The 20260-nt window shown below is 54.7% G+C and overlaps 1 protein-coding gene across 1 annotated transcript; it reads left to right on the forward strand.

The window, feature by feature from the left end:
• The first annotated feature begins 917 nt into the window (after positions 1 to 917).
• On the forward strand, positions 918 to 19742 carry LOC117437760 (protein arginine N-methyltransferase 1). Its single transcript, XM_034072375.1, has 10 exons — positions 918 to 962; positions 4852 to 4950; positions 8401 to 8556; positions 11783 to 11846; positions 12840 to 12982; positions 14014 to 14101; positions 14174 to 14289; positions 15819 to 15969; positions 18188 to 18309; positions 19621 to 19742. The coding sequence occupies exons 1-10, from the start codon at positions 930 to 932 to the stop codon at positions 19702 to 19704; spliced, it is 1056 nt and encodes a 351-aa protein (XP_033928266.1). The 5' UTR covers positions 918 to 929; the 3' UTR covers positions 19705 to 19742.
• Positions 19743 to 20260: the final 518 nt, after the last annotated feature.

Raw genomic sequence — 20260 nt, forward strand, 5'->3', positions numbered from 1 at the left:
CTATGGGGCATGGGGGGAGGGGGCCCATAGAAACACATTGGGGTCCCATTGATCTATGGGGTGGGGGGGGGGCATAGAAACCCATTGGGGTCCTCTTGATCTATGGGGCGGGGGGGGGGGCCATAGAAACACGTTGGGGATCCATTGATCTATGGGGCAGGGGGGGGGGCTCATAGAAACCCATTGGGGTCCCCTTGATGCCCCATAGAAACCCATTGGGGACCCATTGATCTATAGGGCATGGGGGGGAGGGTCCTGTGCACAATAAACCCCATAGAAGCACATTGGGTCCCATTGATCTATGGGGCACGGGGGGGGAGGGGGCCTATAGAAACACATTGGGGTCCCCTTGATGCCCCATAGAAACCCATTGGGGACCCCTTGATCTATGGGGCATGGGAGGGGGTGCCCCATAGAAACATATTGGGGTCCCCTTGATCTATGGGGCATGGGGGGGGGAGAGGGCCCATAGAAAACCATTGGGGTCACATTGATCTATGGGGCATGGGGGGGGGGTGCTCCATAGAAACCCATTGGGGTCCCCTTGATCTATGGGGCACGGAGGGGGGGTGCCCCATAGAAACACATTGGGGTCCCCTTAACCTATAGGGCATGTTGGGGGGGGCACCCCATAGGAACCCATTGGGGACCCATTGACCTATGGGGCATGGGGGGGGAGGGGGCCTATAGAAACCCATTGGGGTCCTATTGATCTATGGGGCATGGGTCCTCCGAGCCGCTAGGGGGCGCTCTTCGTGCTCCGCCGTGGGCGGGGCTTGGCTGTGGCCGTGGGGACGCGCGGACCAATCACGACGCAGCTCCGGGAGCGCTCGGCCAATGGGGACGCGCGGAGGGAGGGTCCGGGCTCCGCCCACCGCCCAGAACGAGGCTGCCGGGAGGGGGCGGGGCCAGGCGGTGGCGCTCACAAGATGGCGGAGGCGGCGGCGAACTGCATCATGGAGGTGAGAGCGGCCTGTGGGATCTATGGGGAGATATGGGGAGATATGGGGAGATATGGGGTTCTATGGGACCATATGGGGCTCTATGGGGCTCTATTGGGATCTATGGGGATCTATGGGGTTCTGTGGGCCTCTATGGGGCTCTGTGGGGATCTATGAGGTTCTGTGGGGCGCTACGGGGCTCTATGGGGCTCTGTGGGGTTCTATGGGGCTCTATGGGGCTCTATGGGGATATATGGGCATCTGTGGGGCTCTGTGGAGATCTATGGGGCGCTATGGGGATCTATGGGGATCTATGGGGCTCTATGGGGAGCTATGGGGATATATGGGGATCTATGGGGCTCTATGGGGATCTATGGGCCTCTATGGAGATATATGGGGATCTCTGGGGCGCTATTGGGATCTATGGGGTGCTGTGGGGGCCCTGTAGGGTGCTGTGGGTATCTATGGGGCTCTATGAGGCGCTATGGGGCCTGGTGCTCTATGGGGTTCTATGGGGTGCTGTGGGCTTCCATGGCGCTCTATGGGGTTCTATGGGGCTCTATGGTGCTCTGTGGGGCGCTATGGGGGCCCTATAGGGTGCTATGGGGCTCTGTAAGGCGCTATGGGGTTCTGTAAGGGTCTATGGGGGCTCTATGGGCCTCTATGGGTCTTTGTGGGGATCTATAGGCCGCTATGGTGTCTCTGTGGGGCTCCGTGTGGGTTCTATGGGGCCCGGGTTGGGGCCTTGGCGGCCTCTATGGGGGGGGCGCGGCCTATAGGGGTCTGTGGGGGCTTTATGTGGCGCTATGGGGCACATAGAAGAGCCGGGGTCTTTATGGGGCGCTATGGGGCTCAATGGGACCTCAATGGGGCTCAGTGGGACCTCTATGGGTCTCAATGGGACCTCAGTGGGGCTCTATGTGGCTCTATATGGCTCAATGGGGCCTCTGTGGGGCTCAATGGGCCCTCTATGGGGCTCAATGGAGCTCTATGGGGCCTATATGGGGTTCTATGGGTCCGGGTGGGCCCCAGGAGCACGTGGGGCCCTGGCCCCGCCCCCTCAAGCCACGCCCCCCTCCAGGCCACGCCCCCGCCACGCGGCTCCCGCCAGTGCGGGAACAAAGGGGAGGGGGGAGGGGCGGAGCCTGTCGCGATAGAGGGGGGAGGGGCAGCCCCATAGAGAACAATGGGGCTGAGACCCCATAGAGAACAATGGGGCTGAGACCCCATAGAGAACAATGGGGCTGAGACCCCATAGAGAACAATGGGCTGAGACCCCATAGAGAACAATGGGGCTGAGACCCCATAGAGAACAATGGGGCTGAGACCCCATAGGGAACAATGGGGCTGAGACCCCATAGAGAACAATGGGGCTGAGACCCTATAGAGAACAATGGGGCTGAGACCCCATAGAGAACAATGGGGCTGAGACCCCATAGAGAACAATGGGGCTGAGACCCCATAGAGAACAATGGGGCTGAGACCCCATAGGGAACAATGGGGCTGAGACCCCATAGAGATCAATGGGGCTGAGACCCTATAGAGAACAATGGGGCTGAGACCCCATAGAGAACAATGGGGCTGAGACCCCATAGAGAACAATGGGGCTGAGACCCCATAGAGATCAATGGGGCTGAGACCCCATAGAGAACAATGGGGCTGAGACCCCATAGAGAACAATGGGGCTGAGACCCCATAGAGAACAATGGGGCTGAGACCCCATAGAGAACAATTGGGCTGAGACCCCATAGAGAGCAATGGGGCTGAGACCCCATAGAGAACAATGGGGCTGAGACCCCATAGGGAACAATGGGGCTGAGACCCCATAGAGAACAATAGGGCTGAGACCCCATAGAGAGCAATGGGGCTGAGACCCCATAGAGAACAATGGGGCTGAGACCCCATAGAGATCAATGGGGCTGAGACCCCATAGAGAACAATGGGGCTGAGACCCCATAGAGAACAATGGGGCTGAGACCCCATAGAGAACAATGGGGCTGACACCCCATAGAGAACAATGGGGCTGAGACCCCATAGGGAACAATGGGGCTGAGATCCCATAGAGAACAATGGGGCTGAGACCCCATAGAGAACAATGGGGCTGAGACCCCATAGGGAACAATGGGGCTGAGACCCCATAGAGAACAATGGGGCTGAGACGCCATAGAGAACAATGGGGCTGAGACCCCATAGAGAACAATGGGGCTGAGACCCCATAGAGAACAATGGGGCTGAGACCCCATAGAGAACAATGGGGCTGAGACCCCATAGGGAACAATGGGGCTGAGACCCCATAGAGAACAATGGGGCTGAGACCCCATAGAGAACAATGGGGCTGAGACCCCATAGAGAACAATGGGGCTGAGACCCCATAGGGAACAATGGGGCTGAGACCCCATAGGGAACAATGGGGCTGAGACCCCATAGAGAACAATGGGGCTGAGACCCCATAGAGATCAATGGGGCTGAGACCCCATAGAGAACAATGGGGCTGAGACCCCATAGAGAACAATGGGGCTGAGACCCCATAGAGAACAATGGGGCTGAGACCCCATAGGGAACAATGGGGCTGAGACCCCATAGGGAACAATGGGGCTGAGACCCCATAGAGAACAATGGGGCTGAGACCCCATAGAGATCAATGGGGCTGAGACCCCATAGAGAACAATGGGGCTGAGACCCCATAGAGATCAATGGGGCTGAGACCCCATAGAGAACAATGGGGCTGAGACCCCATAGAGAACAATGGGGCTGAGACCCCATAGGGAACAATGGGGCTGAGACCCCCCCCCATAGAGAACAATGGGGCTGAGACCCCATAGAGAACAATGGTGCTGAGACCCCATAGAGAACAATGGGGCTGAGACCCCATAGAGAGCAATGCGGCTGCCCCCCCCATAGAGCACAGTGGAGCCATAGAGCCCTATAGGCACCCATAGTGTCCCATTGATGCCCCATGGACCCCTATGTGCTCCCACCCCATTGATCCCTATGTGCTCCCAGCCCCATTGATCCCTATGTGCTCCCAGCCCCATTGATCCCTATGTGCTCCCAGCCCCATTGATCCCTATGTGCTCCCACCCCATTGATCCCTATGTGCTCCCAGCCCCATTGACCCCTATGTCCCTCTGCCCCATTGATCCCTATGTGCTCCCAGCCCCATTGATCCCTATGTGCTCCCAGCCCCATTGACCCCTATGTGCTCCAGCCCCATTGATCCCTATGTGCTCCCAGCCCCATTGACCCCTATGTGCTCCCAGCCCCATTGACCCCTATGTGCTCCCAGCCCCATTGACCCCTATGTGCTCCCAGCCCCATTGATCCCTATGTCCCTCTGCCCCATTGATCCCTATGTGCTCCCACCCCATTGATCCCTATGTGCTCCCAGCCCCATTGATCCCTATGTGCTCCCACCCCATTGATCCCTATGTGCTCCAGCCCCATTGATCCCTATGGGCTCCCAGCCCCATTGATCCCTATGGGCTCCAGCCCCATTGACCCCTATGTGCTCCAGCCCCATTGATCCCTATGTGCTCCCAGCCCCATTGACCCCTATGTGCTCCCAGCCCCATTGATCCCTATGTCCCTCTGCCCCATTGATCCCTATGTGCTCCCAGCCCCATTGATCCCTATGGGCTCCAGCCCCATTGACCCCTATGTCCCTCTGCCCCACAGGTCTCCTGCCCCCCAAGTGCCAGCCCCATTGATCCCTATGGGCTCCAGCCCCATTGATCCCTATGTCCCTCTGCCCCACAGGTCTCCTGCCCCCCAAGTGCCAGCCCCATTGATCCCTATGGGCTCCAGCCCCATTGATCCCTATGTCCCTCTGCCCCACAGGTCTCCTGCCCCCCAAGTGCCAGCCCCATTGATCCCTATGGGCTCCAGCCCCATTGATCCCTCTGCCCCACAGGTCTCCTGCCCCCCAAGTGCCAGCCCCAAACCTCCAGCTGAGGAGATGACCTCCAAGGATTATTACTTTGACTCCTACGCTCACTTCGGCATCCACGAGGTACCAAAATCCTGCTTTTTCACCCCAAAAACTCCTTTAACCCAAAATCCTCCTTTCTCACCCCAAACCTGTTTTCCAAAAATCCCATTTTTCCCCCCCAAAACCCTGTATTTCCCCAAAATTCAAGTTTTTCACCCTAAAACCTGTTTTTTCCCAAAATCATGTTTTTCCACCCCAAAACCTTTTTTCCCAAAACACCATTTTTTCACCCAAAATCCTTTTTGCCCAAAATCCATGTTTTCCACCCAAAAAACCCTGTTTTTGCCCAAACCCCCCATATTTGCCCCAAAACCCTCATTTTCACCCCCCCCCGGTTATTATGGTCTGTCCCCATTGCCCCTATAGGAGCTGCTGCAGGACGAGGTTCACACCCTCACCTACCACAACTCCATGTTTCACCTAAACCCCCTTTTTCTCCCCAAAACTCCTTTTTCCCAAAACACCATTTTTTCACCCCAAAACACCATTTTTGCCCAAAATTCATGTTTTTCACCCCAAAACCCCCATTTTTTTTCCCAAAACCCCCATATTTCCCCCCAAACCCCCATCCTCACCCCCCCTCCCATGGTTATTATGGTCTGTCTGTGCCCCCCCCATGGTTATTATGGTCTGTCCCATAGGAGATGCTGCAGGACGAGGTTCGCACTCTCACCTACCGCAGCTCCATGTGTGACCAAAACCCCCTTTTTCCAGCTCAAAACTCCTTTTTCCCAAAATCCTCTTTTTTCACCCCAAAACTGCTTTATCCCAAAACCCCCTTTTCCACTCCAAACCTGTTTTGCCCAAAATCCCTTTTTTTGGCCCCAAAACTCCTTTAAACCAAAACGCCATATTTCCACCCCAAAATTCTTTTTACCAAAATCCCCTTTTTTTAACCCAAACCTGTTTTGTCCAAAATCCCACTTTTTCACCCCAAACCCCTTTTTGCCCAAAATCCTTGTTTTTCACCCGAAAACCCCATTTTCCACCCAAAACCTCCATTTTCACACCCCCCCCATGGTTATTATGGTCTGTCCCATAGGAGCTGCTGCAGGACGAGGTTCGCACCCTCACCTACTGGAACTCCATGTTTGCCCAAAACCCCCTTTTTTAACCCCAAAACTCCTTTTTTGTGAAATCTCCTTTTTTCACCCCAAAACCATTTTTCCCAAAATCCACATTTTTCACCCCAAAATCCTATTTTTGCCCAAAATCCATGTTTTTCACCCCAAAATTGTTTTACCCAAAATCCCATTTTTTCACCCCAAAATCCTCATTTTTCACCCCAAAACCACATGTTTCTCACCCCCCCCCCCGGTTATTATGGTCTGTCCCATAGGAGGTGCTGCAGGACGAGGTTCGCACCCTCACCTACTGCAGCTCCATGTTAGACCAAAATCCCCTTTTTTCACCCCAAAACTCTTTTTCCCAAAACCCCCTTTTTTTAACCCAAACCTGTTTTGTCCAAAATCCCATTTTTTCAGCCCAAAACCCTTTTTCCCAAAATCCACGTTTTTCACCCCAAAACCCTTTTTCCTGAAATCCCCTTTTTCCACCCCAAAAACCTTTTTTACCAAAACCCGTTTTTTTCACCCCAAACCTGTTTTGTCCAAAATCCCACTTTTTCACCCCAAACTCCTTTTTCCCAAAACACCATTTTTTCACCCCAAAACCCATTTTTGCCCAAAATCCTCATTTTTCACCCGAAAACCCCCGTTTTTTTGCCCAAAACCCCTGTTTTTCACCCCAAACCCCTGTTCCCCCATGGTTATTATGGTCTGTCCTCACCCCCCCCCCATGGTTATTATGGTCTGTCCCATAGGAGATGCTGAAGGACGAGGTTCACACCCTCACCTACTGCAACTCCATGTGTGACCAAAACCCCCTTTGTTCACCCCAAAACCCTTTTACCCAAAATCCCCTTTTTTCCCCCAAAAACCCTATTTCCCAAAATCTCATTTTTTCACCCCAAAACTTTTTTTCCCAAAATTCCCTTTTTTCACCCCAAAATGTTTTTTCCCAAAATCCACATTTTTCACCCCAAAATCCACGATTTCCACCCCAAACCCCTGTTCCCCCATGGTTATTATGGTCTGTCCATAGCAGATGCTGCAGGATGAGGTGTGCACACTGATGTACTGCAACTCTATGATTACCCAAAACTCCTTTTTCCCAAAATCCCGTTTTTTTACCCCAAAACTCTTTTTCCCAAAACCCCCTTTTTTTAACCCAAACCTGTTTTGTCCAAAATCCCACTTTTTCAACCCAAAACTCCTTTTTCCCAAAACACAATTTTTTCACCCCAAACCCCTTTTTGCCCAAAATCCATGTTTTTCTCCCCAAAATCCACATTTTTCACCCCAAAAACCCCATTTTTCCCAAAATCCCCATTTTTTGCCCCAAAACCCCCTGTCCCCGTATGGTTATTATGGTCTGTCTGCCCCCCCCATAGGAGATGCTGAAGGACGAGGTTCGCACCCTCACCTACCGCAACTCCATGTTTGACCAAAACCTCCTTTTTTCACCCCAAAATGTTTTTTCCCAAAATCCATGTTTTTCACCCCAAAACTCTTTTTCCCAAAATCCCCTTTTTTCACCCCAAACCCCTTTTTGCCCAAAACCCCTGTTTTTCACCCCAAAACCTTTTTTCCCAAAATCCATGTTTTTCACCCCAAAACCCATTTTTGCCTAAAATCCACATTTTTCACCCCAAAATCCCATTTTTGCCCAAAATTCCCATTTTTCACCCCAAAACCTCCATTTTCACCCCCTCCCATGGTTATTATGGTCTGTCCTCACCCCCCCATGGTTATTATGGTCTGTCCCATAGGAGCTGCTGCAGGACGAGGTTCGCACCCTCACCTACCGCAACTCCATGTGTGACCAAAATCCCCTTTTTTCACCCCAAAACCTTTTTTCCCAAAACCCCCTTTTTTTAACCCAAAACCTGTTTTGCCCAAAATTCCATTTTTTGACCCAAAACCTGTTTTGTCCAAAATCTCCTTTTTTCCCCAAAATACTCCTTTTTCCCAAAATCCCCTTTTTTCACCCCAAAACTCTTTTACCCAAAACCCCCTTTTTTTAACCCAAACCTGTTTTGTCCAAAATCTCATTTTTTCACCCCAAAACCTTTTATCCCAAAATCCCCTTTTTTCACCCCAAAATGTTTTTTCCCAAAATCCATGTTTTTCACCCCAAAACTCTTTTTCCCAAAACCCCCTTTTTTAACCCAAACCTGTTTTGTCCAAAATCCCACTTTTTCACCCCAAAACTCCTTTTTCCCAAAACACCATTTTTTCACCCCAAAACCCCATTTTTGCCCAAAATCCTCATTTTTCACCCGAAAACCCCCGTTTTTTTGCCCAAACCCCCTGTTTTTCACCCCAAACCCCCTGTCTCACCCCCCTCCCATGGTTATTATGGTCTGTCCTCACCCCTCCCATGGTTATTATGGTCTGCCCCCCCCTATAGGAGATGCTGAAGGACGAGGTTCGCACCCTCACCTACCGCAACTCCATGTTCCACAACCGACACCTGTTCAAGGATAAGGTTGTTCTGGACGTCGGCTCCGGCACCGGAATCCTCTGCATGTTTGCGGCCAAGGCTGGAGCCAGGAGGGTCATCGGGGTAACAACAGCACCTATGGGGTCCTATGGGGGCCTATGGGGGCTATGGGGGCTATGGGGTTCTATAGAGTCCTATGGGGTCCTATAGGGTTTCTATGGGGTCCTATGGGGTCCTATAGGGTCCTATGGGGGCTATGGGTTCTATAGGGGTCTATGGGGTCCTATAGGGGCTATGGGGTCTGTGGAGTCTATGGGGTCCTATAGGGATCTATGGGGTCCTATAGAGTCCTATGGGGTCCTATGGGGCATATGGGGTCCTATAGGGCTCTATGGGGTTCTATGGGGTCTTAAATGGGGTCTATGGGGTTTTAAAGTGGTCTATGGGGTCCTAAAGGTGTCTATGGGGTCCTATAGGGGTCTATGGGGTCTTAAAGGGGGTCTATCGGGTCCCATGGGGGTCTGTGGGGTCTTAAATGGGGTCTATGGGGTCCTAAAGAGGGTCTATGGGGTCCTATGGGGTCTTGAATGGGGTCTATGGGGTCCTATGGGGGTCTATGGGGTCCTGTGGGGTCTTAAATGGGGTCTTAAAGGGGGTCTATGGGGTCCTATGGGGGTCTATGGGGGTCCTATGGGGGCTATAGGGGCTGTGGAGTCCTGTGGGGTCTTAAAGAGGTCTGTGGGGGTCCTGTAGGGTCCTATGGGGATCTATGGGGTTTTAAAGGGGTTTATGGGGTCTTAAAGGGGGTCTACGGGGTCCTATGGGGTCTTGAATGGGGTCTATGGGGTCTTAAAGGGGGTCTATGGGGGTCTATGGGGTCCTGTGGGGTCTTAAATGGGGTCTGTGGAGTCTTAAAGGGGGGCTATGGGGTTATAAAGGGTCTATGGGGTCTGTAGGGTCTTAAAGTTGGTCTGTGGAGGTTATAAAGGGGTCCTATGGGGGTCTGTTGGGTCTTAAATGGGTTCTATGGGATCCTATGGGGGTCTGTGGGGTCTTAAATGGGGTCTGTGGGGTCTTAAAAGGGGTCTATGGAGTCCTATGGAGGTCTGTGGGGTCCTATGGGGGTCCTATAGGGGGGTCCTATGAGGGTCTATGGGGGCTATGGGGTTTCTATGGGGTCTGTGGAGTCTATGGGGTCCTATAGGGATCTATGGGGTCCTAAAGGGGGTCTATGAGGTCCTATGGGGTCTTAAAGGGGGGCTATGGGGTCCTATGGGGGATATGGGGTCTATGGGGTCTGTGGAGTCTATGGGGTCCTATAGGGATCTATGGGGTCCTAAAGGGGGTCTATGGGGTCCTATAGGGGTCTATGGGGGTCCTGTGGGGGCTATAGGGGCTATAGGGGCTGTGGAGTCCTGTGGGGTCTTAAAGAGGTCTGTGGGGGTCCTGTAGGGTCCTATGGGGATCTATGGGGTTTTAAAGGGGTTTATGGGGTCCTAAAGGGGGTCTATGGGGTCTTGAATGGGGTCTATGGGGTCTTAAAGGGGGTCTGTGGGGTCCTATGGGGGTCTATGGGGTCCTGTGGGGTCTTAAATGGGGTCTATGGGGTCCTATGGGAGTCTATGGGGTCCTATGGAGGTCTGTGGGGGTCTATGGGGTCTTAAATGGGGTCTGTGGGGTCCTACAGGGGTCTATGGCAGTTATAAAGGGGTCCTATGGGGGTCTATGGGGTCCTATGGGGTCTTAAATGGGGTCTATGGGGTATTAAAAGGGGGTCTATGGGGTCCTACGGGAGTCTATGGGGTCCCATGGAGGTCTGTGGGGGTCTATTGGGTCTTAAATGGGGTCTGTGGGGTCCTACAGGGGTGTATGGGGGGTTATAAAGGGGGTCTATGGGGTCCTATAGGAGGGTCCTATGGGCATCTATGGATTCCTATAAGGTCTTAAATGGGGTCTGTGGGGTATTAAATGGGGACTATGGGGGTCCTATAGGGGTCTATGGGGTCTTAAAGGGGGTCTGTGGGGGTTCTGTAGGGTCCTATGGGGGACTATGGGGTCTTAAATGGGGTCTGTGGGGTCTTAAAGGGGGTCTATGGGGTCCTGCAGGAGTCTGTGGGGTTATAAAGGGTTCCTATAGGGGTCTATGGGGTCTTAAAGGGGGTCTATGCAGGTCCTATAGGGGGGTCCCATAGTGTCCTATGGGGGTCTATGGAATCCTATAGAGTCTTCAATGGGGTCCATGGGGTCTTAAAGGGGGTCTGTGGGGTTCAATGGGGGTTATAAAGGGGGTCTATGGGGTCTTAAATGGGGTCTGTGGGGTCTTAAGGGGGGTCTATGGGGATCCTATGGGGTACTATGGGGGTCTATGGTGTCCTATGGGATCTTAAAAGAGGTCTGTGGGATCTTAAAGGGGGCCTGGGGTCCTACAGGGGTCTATGTGGGTTATAAAGGGGTCCTATGGGGGTCTATGGAGGTTATAAAGGGGGTCTATGGGGTCCTATGGGGGTCCTATAAGGGTGTATGGGGGTTATAAAGAGGTCCTATGGGCATCCTGTAGGGTTCTGTGGGGGTCTATGGAATCCTATGGAGTCTTAAATGGGGTCTGTGGAGTCTTAAAGGGGGTCTATGGGGTCCTATGGGGGTCCTATAGGGGTATATGGGGGTTATAAAGGGGGTTTATGGGGGTCCTATGGGGGTCTATGAAGTCCTTTGGGGTCTTAAATGGGGTCTATGGGGTCTTAAAGGGGGTCTGTGGGGTCCTATGGGGCTCTATGGGGGTTATAAAGGGGTCCTATAGGGGTTATAAAGGGGGTCTATGGGGGTCCTATAGGGGGGTCCTATTGGGTCCTATGGGCATCTATGGAGTCCTATGGGGTCTTAAAGGGGGTCTCTGGCGTCCTATGGGGGTCCTATAGTGGTCTATGGGGGTCTGTTAGGTCCTATAGGGGTGTAGGGTTGTTTAAAGGGGGGCTATGGGGTCTTAAAGGGGTTTATGGGGGTTATAAAGGGGTCTATGGGGGCCTCTAGGGTGTCTATGGGGGTTAAATGGGGTATATGGGGTTTTAAAGGGGGTCTGTGTGGTCCTATAGGGGTTTAAAGGGGTTTGGGGGGGTCTGTATGGTGGGTCTGTAGGGGTTCTATGGGTTCTATGGGGCTCTATAGGGCTCTATGGGTTCTATGGGTCTATGGGGCTCTATGGGTTCTATGAGCTCTATAGGGCTCTATGGGTTGTATGAGCTCTATGGGTCTCTATAGGGCTCTATGGGTTCTATGAGCTCTATAGGGCTCTATAGGGCTTTATGGGGCTCTATGGGGCTGGCCGTGGGTCTCACCCCCCCTTGCCCCACAGATCGAGTGCTCCAGCATCTCTGACTACGCTGTCAAGATCATCAAGGCCAATAAACTGGATCATGGTGAGAGCCTGCCCCATAGCCTGCCCCATAGCAACCCATAGCCTGCCCCATAGCGACCCATAGAGACCCATAGCGACCCATAGGGTCCCATAGCGACCCATAGGGTCCCATAGAGACCCATAGAGACCTATGGAGCCCCATAACTGCCCCATAGAACCCCATAGTGCCCCATAACTCCTCCATAGCACCCTGTAACACCCCATAGAGCCCCATAACTGCCCCATAGTGACCCATAGGGACCCATAGAGACCCATAGTGACCCATAGAGACCCATAGAGACCTATGGAGACCTATGGAGCTCCATAACTGCCCCATAACAACCCATAACTGCCCCATAGCGACCCATAGGTGCCCATAGCGACCCATGGAGACCTATGGAGCTCCATAACTGCCCCATAGTGCCCCATAACTCCTCCATAGCACCCCGTAACACCCCATAGAGCCCCATAACTGCCATATAGTGACCCATAACTGCCCCATAGTGACCCATAACTACCCCATAACCAACCCATAGTGACCCAGAGGGGCCCATGGAGACCTATGGAGCTCCATAACTGCCCCATAGAACCCCATAGTGCCCCATAACTTCTCCTTAGCACCTCGTAACACCCCATAGAGCCCCATAACTACCCCATAGTGACCCATAACAGCCACATAGTGACCCGTAACCGCTCCATAGTTACCCATAACTGCCCCATAGTGACCCATAACCGCCCCATAGTGACCCATAACTACCCCATAACTGCCCCATAGTGACCCATAACCACCCCATAGAGCCCCATAACTGCCCCATAACCTCCCCATAGTGACCCATAACTGCCCTATAGTGACCCATAACCAGCCCATAGAGCCCCATAACCACCCCATATTGACCCATAACTACCCCATATAACTGCCCTACAGTGACACATAACTGCCCCATAGTGAACCATTACCCCATAGCCTCCCCATAGCTGCCCCATAGCCGCCCCACATCCCCCCCTCTCTCTGCAGTGGTCTCCATCATCAAGGGGAAGGTGGAGGAGGTGGAGCTGCCAGTGCCCAAGGTCGATGTGATCATCAGCGAGTGGATGGGATACTGCTTGTTCTATGAGTCCATGCTCAACACGGTCATCTATGCCAGGGACAAGTGGCTGGTCAGTGGGGCTGCCCCATAGCCCTGCCCCATAGCCTGCCCCATAGCCCTGCCCCATAGCCTGCCCCATAGCCCTGCCCCATAGCCTGCCCCATAGCCCTGCCTCATAGCCCTGCCCCATAGCCTGCCCCATAGCTTGCCCCATAGCCTGCCCCATAGCCTGCCCCATAGCCTGCCCCATAGCCCTGCCCCATAGCCTGCCCCATAGACCTGCCCCATAGCCTGCCCCATAGCCTGCCCATAGCCTGCCCCATAGCACTGCCCCATAGCCCTGCCCCATAGCCCACCCCATAGCCTGCCCCATAGCCTGCCCCATAGCCCTGCCCCATAGCTCTGCCCCATAGCCCTGCCCCATAGCCTGCCCCATAGCCTCACCCACAGCCCTCCCCCACAGCCCACCCCATAGCCCAGCCCCACAGCCTGCCCCATAGCCTGCCCCATAGCCCTGCCCCATAGCCTGCCCCATAGCTTGCCCCATAGCCTCCCCCACATTCCTGCCCCATAGCCCTGCCCCATAGCCTCCCCCATAGCCTCCCCCATAGCCCTGCCCCATAGCCTGCCCCATAGTTGTGTCCCATAGCCCTGCCCCATAGCCTGTCCCATATCCTGCCCCATAGTTGTGCCCCATAGCCCTGCCCCATAGCCTGCCCCATAGACTGCCCCATAGCCCTGCCCCATAGCCTGCCCCATAGCCCTGCCCCGTAGCCTGCCCCATAGCCTGCCCCATAGCCCTGCCCCATAGCCTGCCCTATAGCCTTGCCCCATAGCCCTGCCCCATAGCCTGCCCCATAGCCCACCCCATATCCTGCCCCACAGCCCTGCCCCATAGCCTGCCCCATAGCCCTGCCCCATAGCCCACCCCATAGCCAGCCCCATAGCCCACCCCACACCCTGCCCCATAGCCCTGCCCCATAGCCTGCCCCACAGCCTGCCCCATAGCCCTGCCCCATAGCCTGCCCCATAGCCTGCCCCATAGCCCTGCCCCATAGCCCTGCCCCATAGCCCACCCCATACCCCCCCTGTGCCCCACAGACCCCCGACGGCCTCATCTTCCCCGACCGCGCCACCCTCTATGTGACGGCCATTGAGGACAGACAGTACAAGGACTACAAGATCCATTGTAAGCTATGGGGTGTGTGGGTCCTCCAGCCGCCAGGGGGCGCCGCTCACCCCCTGCCCCACACATCTATAGGGTGGGAGAACGTCTATGGCTTCGACATGTCCTGCATCAAGGACGTGGCCATCAAGGAGCCGCTCGTGGATGTGGTGGACCCCAAACAGCTTGTGACCAATGCCTGTCTCATCAAGGTGGGTGCTATGGGGCAGCCTATGGGGTGATATGGGGTCTCTATGGTCACTATGGTCTCTATGGTCTCTATGGTCTCTATGTTCTCTATGGTCTCTATGGGTCTCTATGTGTCTCTATGGTCTCTATGGTCTCTATGTGTCTCTATGGTCTCTATGTGTCTCTATGGTCTCTATGGGTCTCTATGGTCTCTCTGGTCTCTATGGTCTCTATGGGTCTCTATGGTCTCTATGGTCTCTATGGTCTCTATGGGTCTCTATGGGTCTCTATGGTCTCTATGGTCTCTATGGTCTCTATGGGTCTCTATGGTCTCTATGGTCTCTATGGTCTCTATGTGTCTCTATGGTCTCTATGGGTCTCTATGGTCTCTATGTTCTCTATGGTCTCTATGTTCTCTATGGTCTCCATGGTCTCTATGGTCTCTATGTGTCTCTATGGTCTCTATGGGTCTCTATGGTCTCTATGTTCTCTATGGTCTCTATGTTCTCTATGGTCTCTATGTCTCTATGGTCTCTATGATCTCTATAGGTCTCTATGTTCTTTATGGTCTCTATGTGTCTCTATGTTCTCTATGTTCTCTATGGTCTCTCTGGTCTCTATGGATCTCTATGTTCTCTATTGGTCTCTATGTGTCTCTATGGGTCTCTATGTGTCTCTATGGGTCTCTATGGTCTCTATGAGTCTCTATGGGTCTCTATGGTCTCTATGGGTCTCTATGGTCTCTATGGGTCTCTATGGTCTCTATGGTCTCTATGGTCTCTATGGTCTCTATGTTCTCTATGGTCTCTATGGTCTCTATGTGTCTCTATGGTCTCTATGGTCTCTATGGTCTCTATGTCTCTCTGGTCTCTATGGGTCTCTATGGGTCTCTATGGTCTCTATGGTCTCTATGGGTCTCTATGGTCTCTATGGTCTCTATGGTCTCTATGGTCTCTATGGTCTCTATGTCTCTCTGGTCTCTATGGGTCTCTATGGGTCTCTATGTCTCTATGGTCTCTATGATCTCTATAGGTCTCTATGTTCTTTATGGTCTCTATGTGTCTCTATGTTCTCTATGTTCTCTATGGTCTCTCTGGTCTCTATGGATCTCTATGTTCTCTATTGGTCTCTATGTGTCTCTATGGGTCTCTATGTGTCTCTATGGGTCTCTATGGTCTCTATGAGTCTCTATGGGTCTCTATGGTCTCTATGGGTCTCTATGGTCTCTATGGGTCTCTATGGTCTCTATGGTCTCTATGGTCTCTATGGTCTCTATGTTCTCTATGGTCTCTATGGTCTCTATGTGTCTCTATGGTCTCTATGGTCTCTATGGTCTCTATGGTCTCTATGTCTCTCTGGTCTCTATGGGTCTCTATGGGTCTCTATGGTCTCTATGGTCTCTATGGGTCTCTATGGTCTCTATGGTCTCTATGTGTCTCTATGGGTCTCTATGGGTCTCTATGGTCTCTATGGGTCTCTATGTGTCTCTATGGTCTCTATGGTCTCTATGTCTCTCTGGTCTCTCCATGTCTCTCTCTGTCTCCCCCCCCAGGAGGTTGACATCAACGTGGTGAAGGTTCCTGACCTCAGCTTCACTGCTCCCTTCTGCCTGCAGGTCAAGCGCAATGATTATGTCCATGCTCTGGTCGCCTACTTCAACATCGAGTTCACGCGCTGCCACAAGCGCACAGGCTTCTCCACCAGTGAGAGCCAATGGGAGCGCGGCAGGGGGGCGGGGACACGGCGAGACAGCCAATCAGGGGCTGGGATGGGCGAGGGGGCGGGGACACGGCGAACCGGCCAATCAGGGGCTGGGATGGGCAAGGGGGCGGGAGGATGGGTTATTATAGGGGAGGGTGGGTTATTATAGGGGGGTGGGGTTAAAGGGGCGGGGCTAAGGGTGAGCGGCCAATCAGGGTTGAGCATTGCTCACAGTGTAAGTGAATGGAGGGTGAGGACAAGGAGGGGGCGGGGCTAAGGAAGAGCAGCCAATCAGGGATGAGCAGTGCTTACAATGTAGGTGAATAGAGGGTGGAGATGAGGGGGTGGGGCTAAGGCAGAGCAGCCAATCGGGTTGGAGAGGGTGGAGCCTGATCTAAGGGGAGGGGCTAAGGATGAGCAGCCAATCAGGGTTGAGCAGTGCTCACAATGTGGGTGAATGGAGGGTGGAGACAGAGGGAGGGGGTGGAGCCTATTCTAAGGGGTGGGGCTAAGGATGAGCAGCCAATCAGGGTTGAGCAGCGCTCACAGTGTAAGTGAATGGAGGGTGAGGATTAGGAGAGGGCGGGGCTAAGAGCAGCCAATCAGGATTGAGCAGCGCTCACTGTGTGGGTGAATGGAGGGTGGAGACAATAGGAGGGGGCGGGGCTAAGGAAGAGTGGCCAATCGGGTTAAAGGGGGTGGGACCTGATCTAAGGGGAGGGGCTTAAGGAAGAGCAGCCAATCAGGGTTGAGCAGCACTCAGTGTAAGTGAATGGAGGGTGAGGACGAGGGGCGGGGCTAAGGGAGAGCAGCCAATCGGGTTGGAGGGGGTGGAGCCTGATCTAAGGGGAGGGGCTAAGGATGAGCAGCCAATCAGGGTTGAGCATTGCTCATTGGGGGTGAATGGAGGGTGGAGATGAGGGGGTGGGGCTAAGGAAGAGCAGCCAATCGGGTGGAGGGGGTGGAGCCTGGTATAAGGGGCGGGGCTAAGGATGAGCAGCCAATCAGGGTTGAGCAGCGCTCGCAGTGTGGGTGAATGGAGGGTGGGGACATGAGGGGGCGGGGCTAAGGTTGTAGGGGGTGGGGAGCACTGTTAAGGGGCGTGGCCAGGCTGGACCAATGAGCAGGGAGGGGGCGGAGCCTCAGGGGTGCCTCTGGTTACCGGTCACCCTTGGGCTGTTCCATTGCCCTAACGGGGGGGGGTTCTGGTGCCATAGGGGGGCCTGTGCCCCACAAGTGTGTGTCTGTGCCCCATATGTGTTGGTCTGTGCCCCATATGTGTGTGTCTGCCCCACATGTGTGGGTCTGTGCCCCATATGTGTGTGTCTGTGCCCCATATGTGTGTGTCTGTGCCCCATATGTGTGGGTCTGTGCCCCCCATGTTTGGGTCTGTACCCCCCATGTGTGGGTCTGTGCCCCATATGTGTGGGTCTGTGCCCCCCATGTTTGTGTCTGTGCCCCCCATGTTTGGGTCTGTGCCCCATATGTGTGGTTCTGTGCCCCCCATGTTTGTGTCTGTGCCCCCCATGTTTGGGTCTGTGCCCTCCATGTTTGGGTCTGTGCCCCACATGTTTGGGTCTGTGCCCCATATGTGTGGCTCTGTGCCCCACACGTGTGAGCCTGTGCCCCATATGTGTGGGTCTGTGCCCCATATGTTTGGGTCTGTGCCCCATATGTGTGGGTCTGTGCCCCACATGTGTGTGTCTGTGCCCCATATGTGTGTGTCTGTGCCCCACAAGTGTGGGTCTGTGCCCCATATGTTTGGGTCTGTGCCCCATATGTGTGTGTCTGAGCCCCATATGTGTGTGTCTGTGCCCTACAAGTGTTGGTCTGTGCCCCCCATGTTTGTGTCTGTGCCCCACATGTGTGGGTCTGTGCCCCATAAGTGTGTGTCTGTCCCCCATATGTTTGGGTCTGTGCCCCCCATGTTTGGGTCTGTGCCCCACACGTGTGGGTCTGTGCCCCACATGTGTGTGTCTGTGCCCCACAAGTGTAGGTCTGTGACCCCATGTTTGTGTCTGTGCCCCACAAGTGTGGGTCTGTGCCCCACAAGTGTGGGTCTGTGCCCCCCATGTTTGGGTCTGTGCCCCACATGTGTGGGTCTGTGCCCCCCATGTTTGGGTCTGTGCCCCACATGTGTGTGTCTGTGCCCCCCATGTTTGGGTCTGTGCCCCACATGTCTGGGTCTGTGCCCCACACGTGTGGGTCTGTGCCCCCCAGGCCCAGAGTCCCCATACACACACTGGAAACAGACTGTGTTCTACATGGAGGATTATCTGACAGTCAAGAGTGGGGAGGAGATCTTCGGAACCATCACCATGAAACCCAATGCCAAGAACAACGTGAGATGGGGGGCAATGGGGACAATGGGGTGCTGGTGGCAATGGGGTGATGGGAGGCAGTGGTTTGATGGGGGGCAATGGGGTGATGGGGGTAATGGGTTAATGGGGGACAATGGGGTAATGGGGAGATAGGGGGAAATGGTGGACAGTGGGGTGATTTGGAGCAATAGGGTAAAATGGGGGTAATGGGAGGTAATGGGGTGATGGGGGCAGTGGGGTACTGGGGGGCAGTTGGGTGTTGGGGACAGTGGGGTAATGGGGGGTGATGGGGGCAATGGGGGTAATGGGCAATGGGGTAGTGCGGACCAATGGGGTGCAATGGGGTGCTGGTGGCAATGGTTTGATGGGGGCAATGGGGTAGTGTGGGTTAATGGGGGGCAATGGGGAGATGTGGGGTCCAATGGGGCTCACACACAGTGGGGGTCATGGCAGCCCCATAGGGGGGACATTGACCCAATGGGGATCAATGGGGCTATGTGGGGTGGGGGGGGGGGGGTTGCTCCTTTGTGCCTCTAGACTGGGCTCCCTGTGCTATGGGGCTGTCCCCATTGGCTTCAATGGGTGGGGGTCAGCCCCACACTGACCCTCCCTCTGCCCCATAGCCATTGTGTTCAATGGGGGGGGGTCAGCCCCACACTGACCCCCCCTCTGCCCCATAGCCATTGTGTTCAATGGGGGGGGGTCAGCCCCACACTGACCCCCCCCTCTGCCCCATAGCCATTGTGTTCAATGGGGGGGGCTCAGCCCCACACTGACCCCCTCCCCTCTGCCCCATAGCCATTGGGTTCAATGATGGGGGGTGGGGGTCAGCCCCACATTGACCCCCCCTCTGCCCCATAGCCATTGTGTTCAATGGGGGGGGCTCAGCCCCACATTGACCCCCCCCTCTGCCCCATAGCCATTGTGTTCAATGGGGGGGGCTCAGCCCCACATTGACCCCCCCCTCTGCCCCATAGCCATTGGGTTCAGTGGGGGTGGGGTCAGCCCCACATTGACCCCCCCCTCTGCCCCATAGCCATTGTGTTCAATGGGGGGGGCTCAGCCCCACACTGACCCCCCCTCTGCCCCATAGCCATTGTGTTCAATGGGGGGAGGGCTCAGCCCCACACTGACCCCCCCTCTGCCCCATAGCCATTGTGTTCAATGGGGGGGGGCTCAGCCCCACACTGACCCCCCCTCCCCTCTGCCCCATAGCCATTGGGTTCAATGGGGGGGGCTCAGCCCCACACTGACCCCCTCCCCTCTGCCCCATAGCCATTGTGTTCAATGGGGGGGGCTCAGCCCCACACTGACCCCCCCTCTGCCCCATAGCGTGACCTGGACTTCACCATTGACCTGGACTTCAAGGGGCAGCTCTGTGAGCTCTCCTGCTCCACCGACTACCGCATGCGTTAGGGGGGGTCCCATAACCGGGGGGGGACCCCAACACCCCCTCCCCTCCCCCACCCCAGCGCCCCCAGTCAATGTGGGGCTGGGGCTTTAAACCCACCCCCCCCATTTATCCCTATGGGGGGGAGGGGGGGGGTCTGTTATGGGTCAACCCCACCCCCCATCGTGGGGGTGGGGGGGGAGGGGGAGGCCCCGGCCCCTCCCCCCCCTTGTGCCCCTCCCCCTTTCATAAGTTATGTTTTTATATGGGAAGGAATAAAGATGTGACTTCATTGGGGTGATGACGTCATCGGGTTTGTGATGTCATCATTGGGGTTGTGACGTCATCATTGGGGTTGTGACGTCATCGGGTTTGTGATGTCATCATTGGGGTTGTGACGTCATCATTGGGGTTGTGACGTCATCATTGGGGTTGTGACGTCACCATAGGGGAGCAGGTGAAGCTTTATTGAGTGCACAAGGGGTAACCCCCCCCCCCCCCAACAATGGTACTTTCCATTGGCCCATAGGGATCCATGCACCCCATAGGGATCTATGTGTCCCATAGGGAACCATGTGCCCC

Source organism: Melopsittacus undulatus, chromosome 27 (assembly GCF_012275295.1).
Source record: "Melopsittacus undulatus isolate bMelUnd1 chromosome 27, bMelUnd1.mat.Z, whole genome shotgun sequence".
NCBI lineage: Eukaryota > Metazoa > Chordata > Aves > Psittaciformes > Psittaculidae > Melopsittacus > Melopsittacus undulatus.

What these genes read in the sequence shown, in the direction of transcription:
- LOC117437760 (XM_034072375.1), top strand. Translation starts at nt 930, where the DNA reads ATGGCGGAGGCGGCGGCGAACTGCATCATGGAG. An exon ending in ATGCCAGGGACAAGTGGCTG is followed by an intron (nt 12,983 to 14,013) that starts GTCAGTGGGGCT and finishes TGTGCCCCACAG; the next exon opens with ACCCCCGACGGCCTCATCTT. An exon ending in CCAATGCCTGTCTCATCAAG is followed by an intron (nt 14,290 to 15,818) that starts GTGGGTGCTATG and finishes CTCCCCCCCCAG; the next exon opens with GAGGTTGACATCAACGTGGT.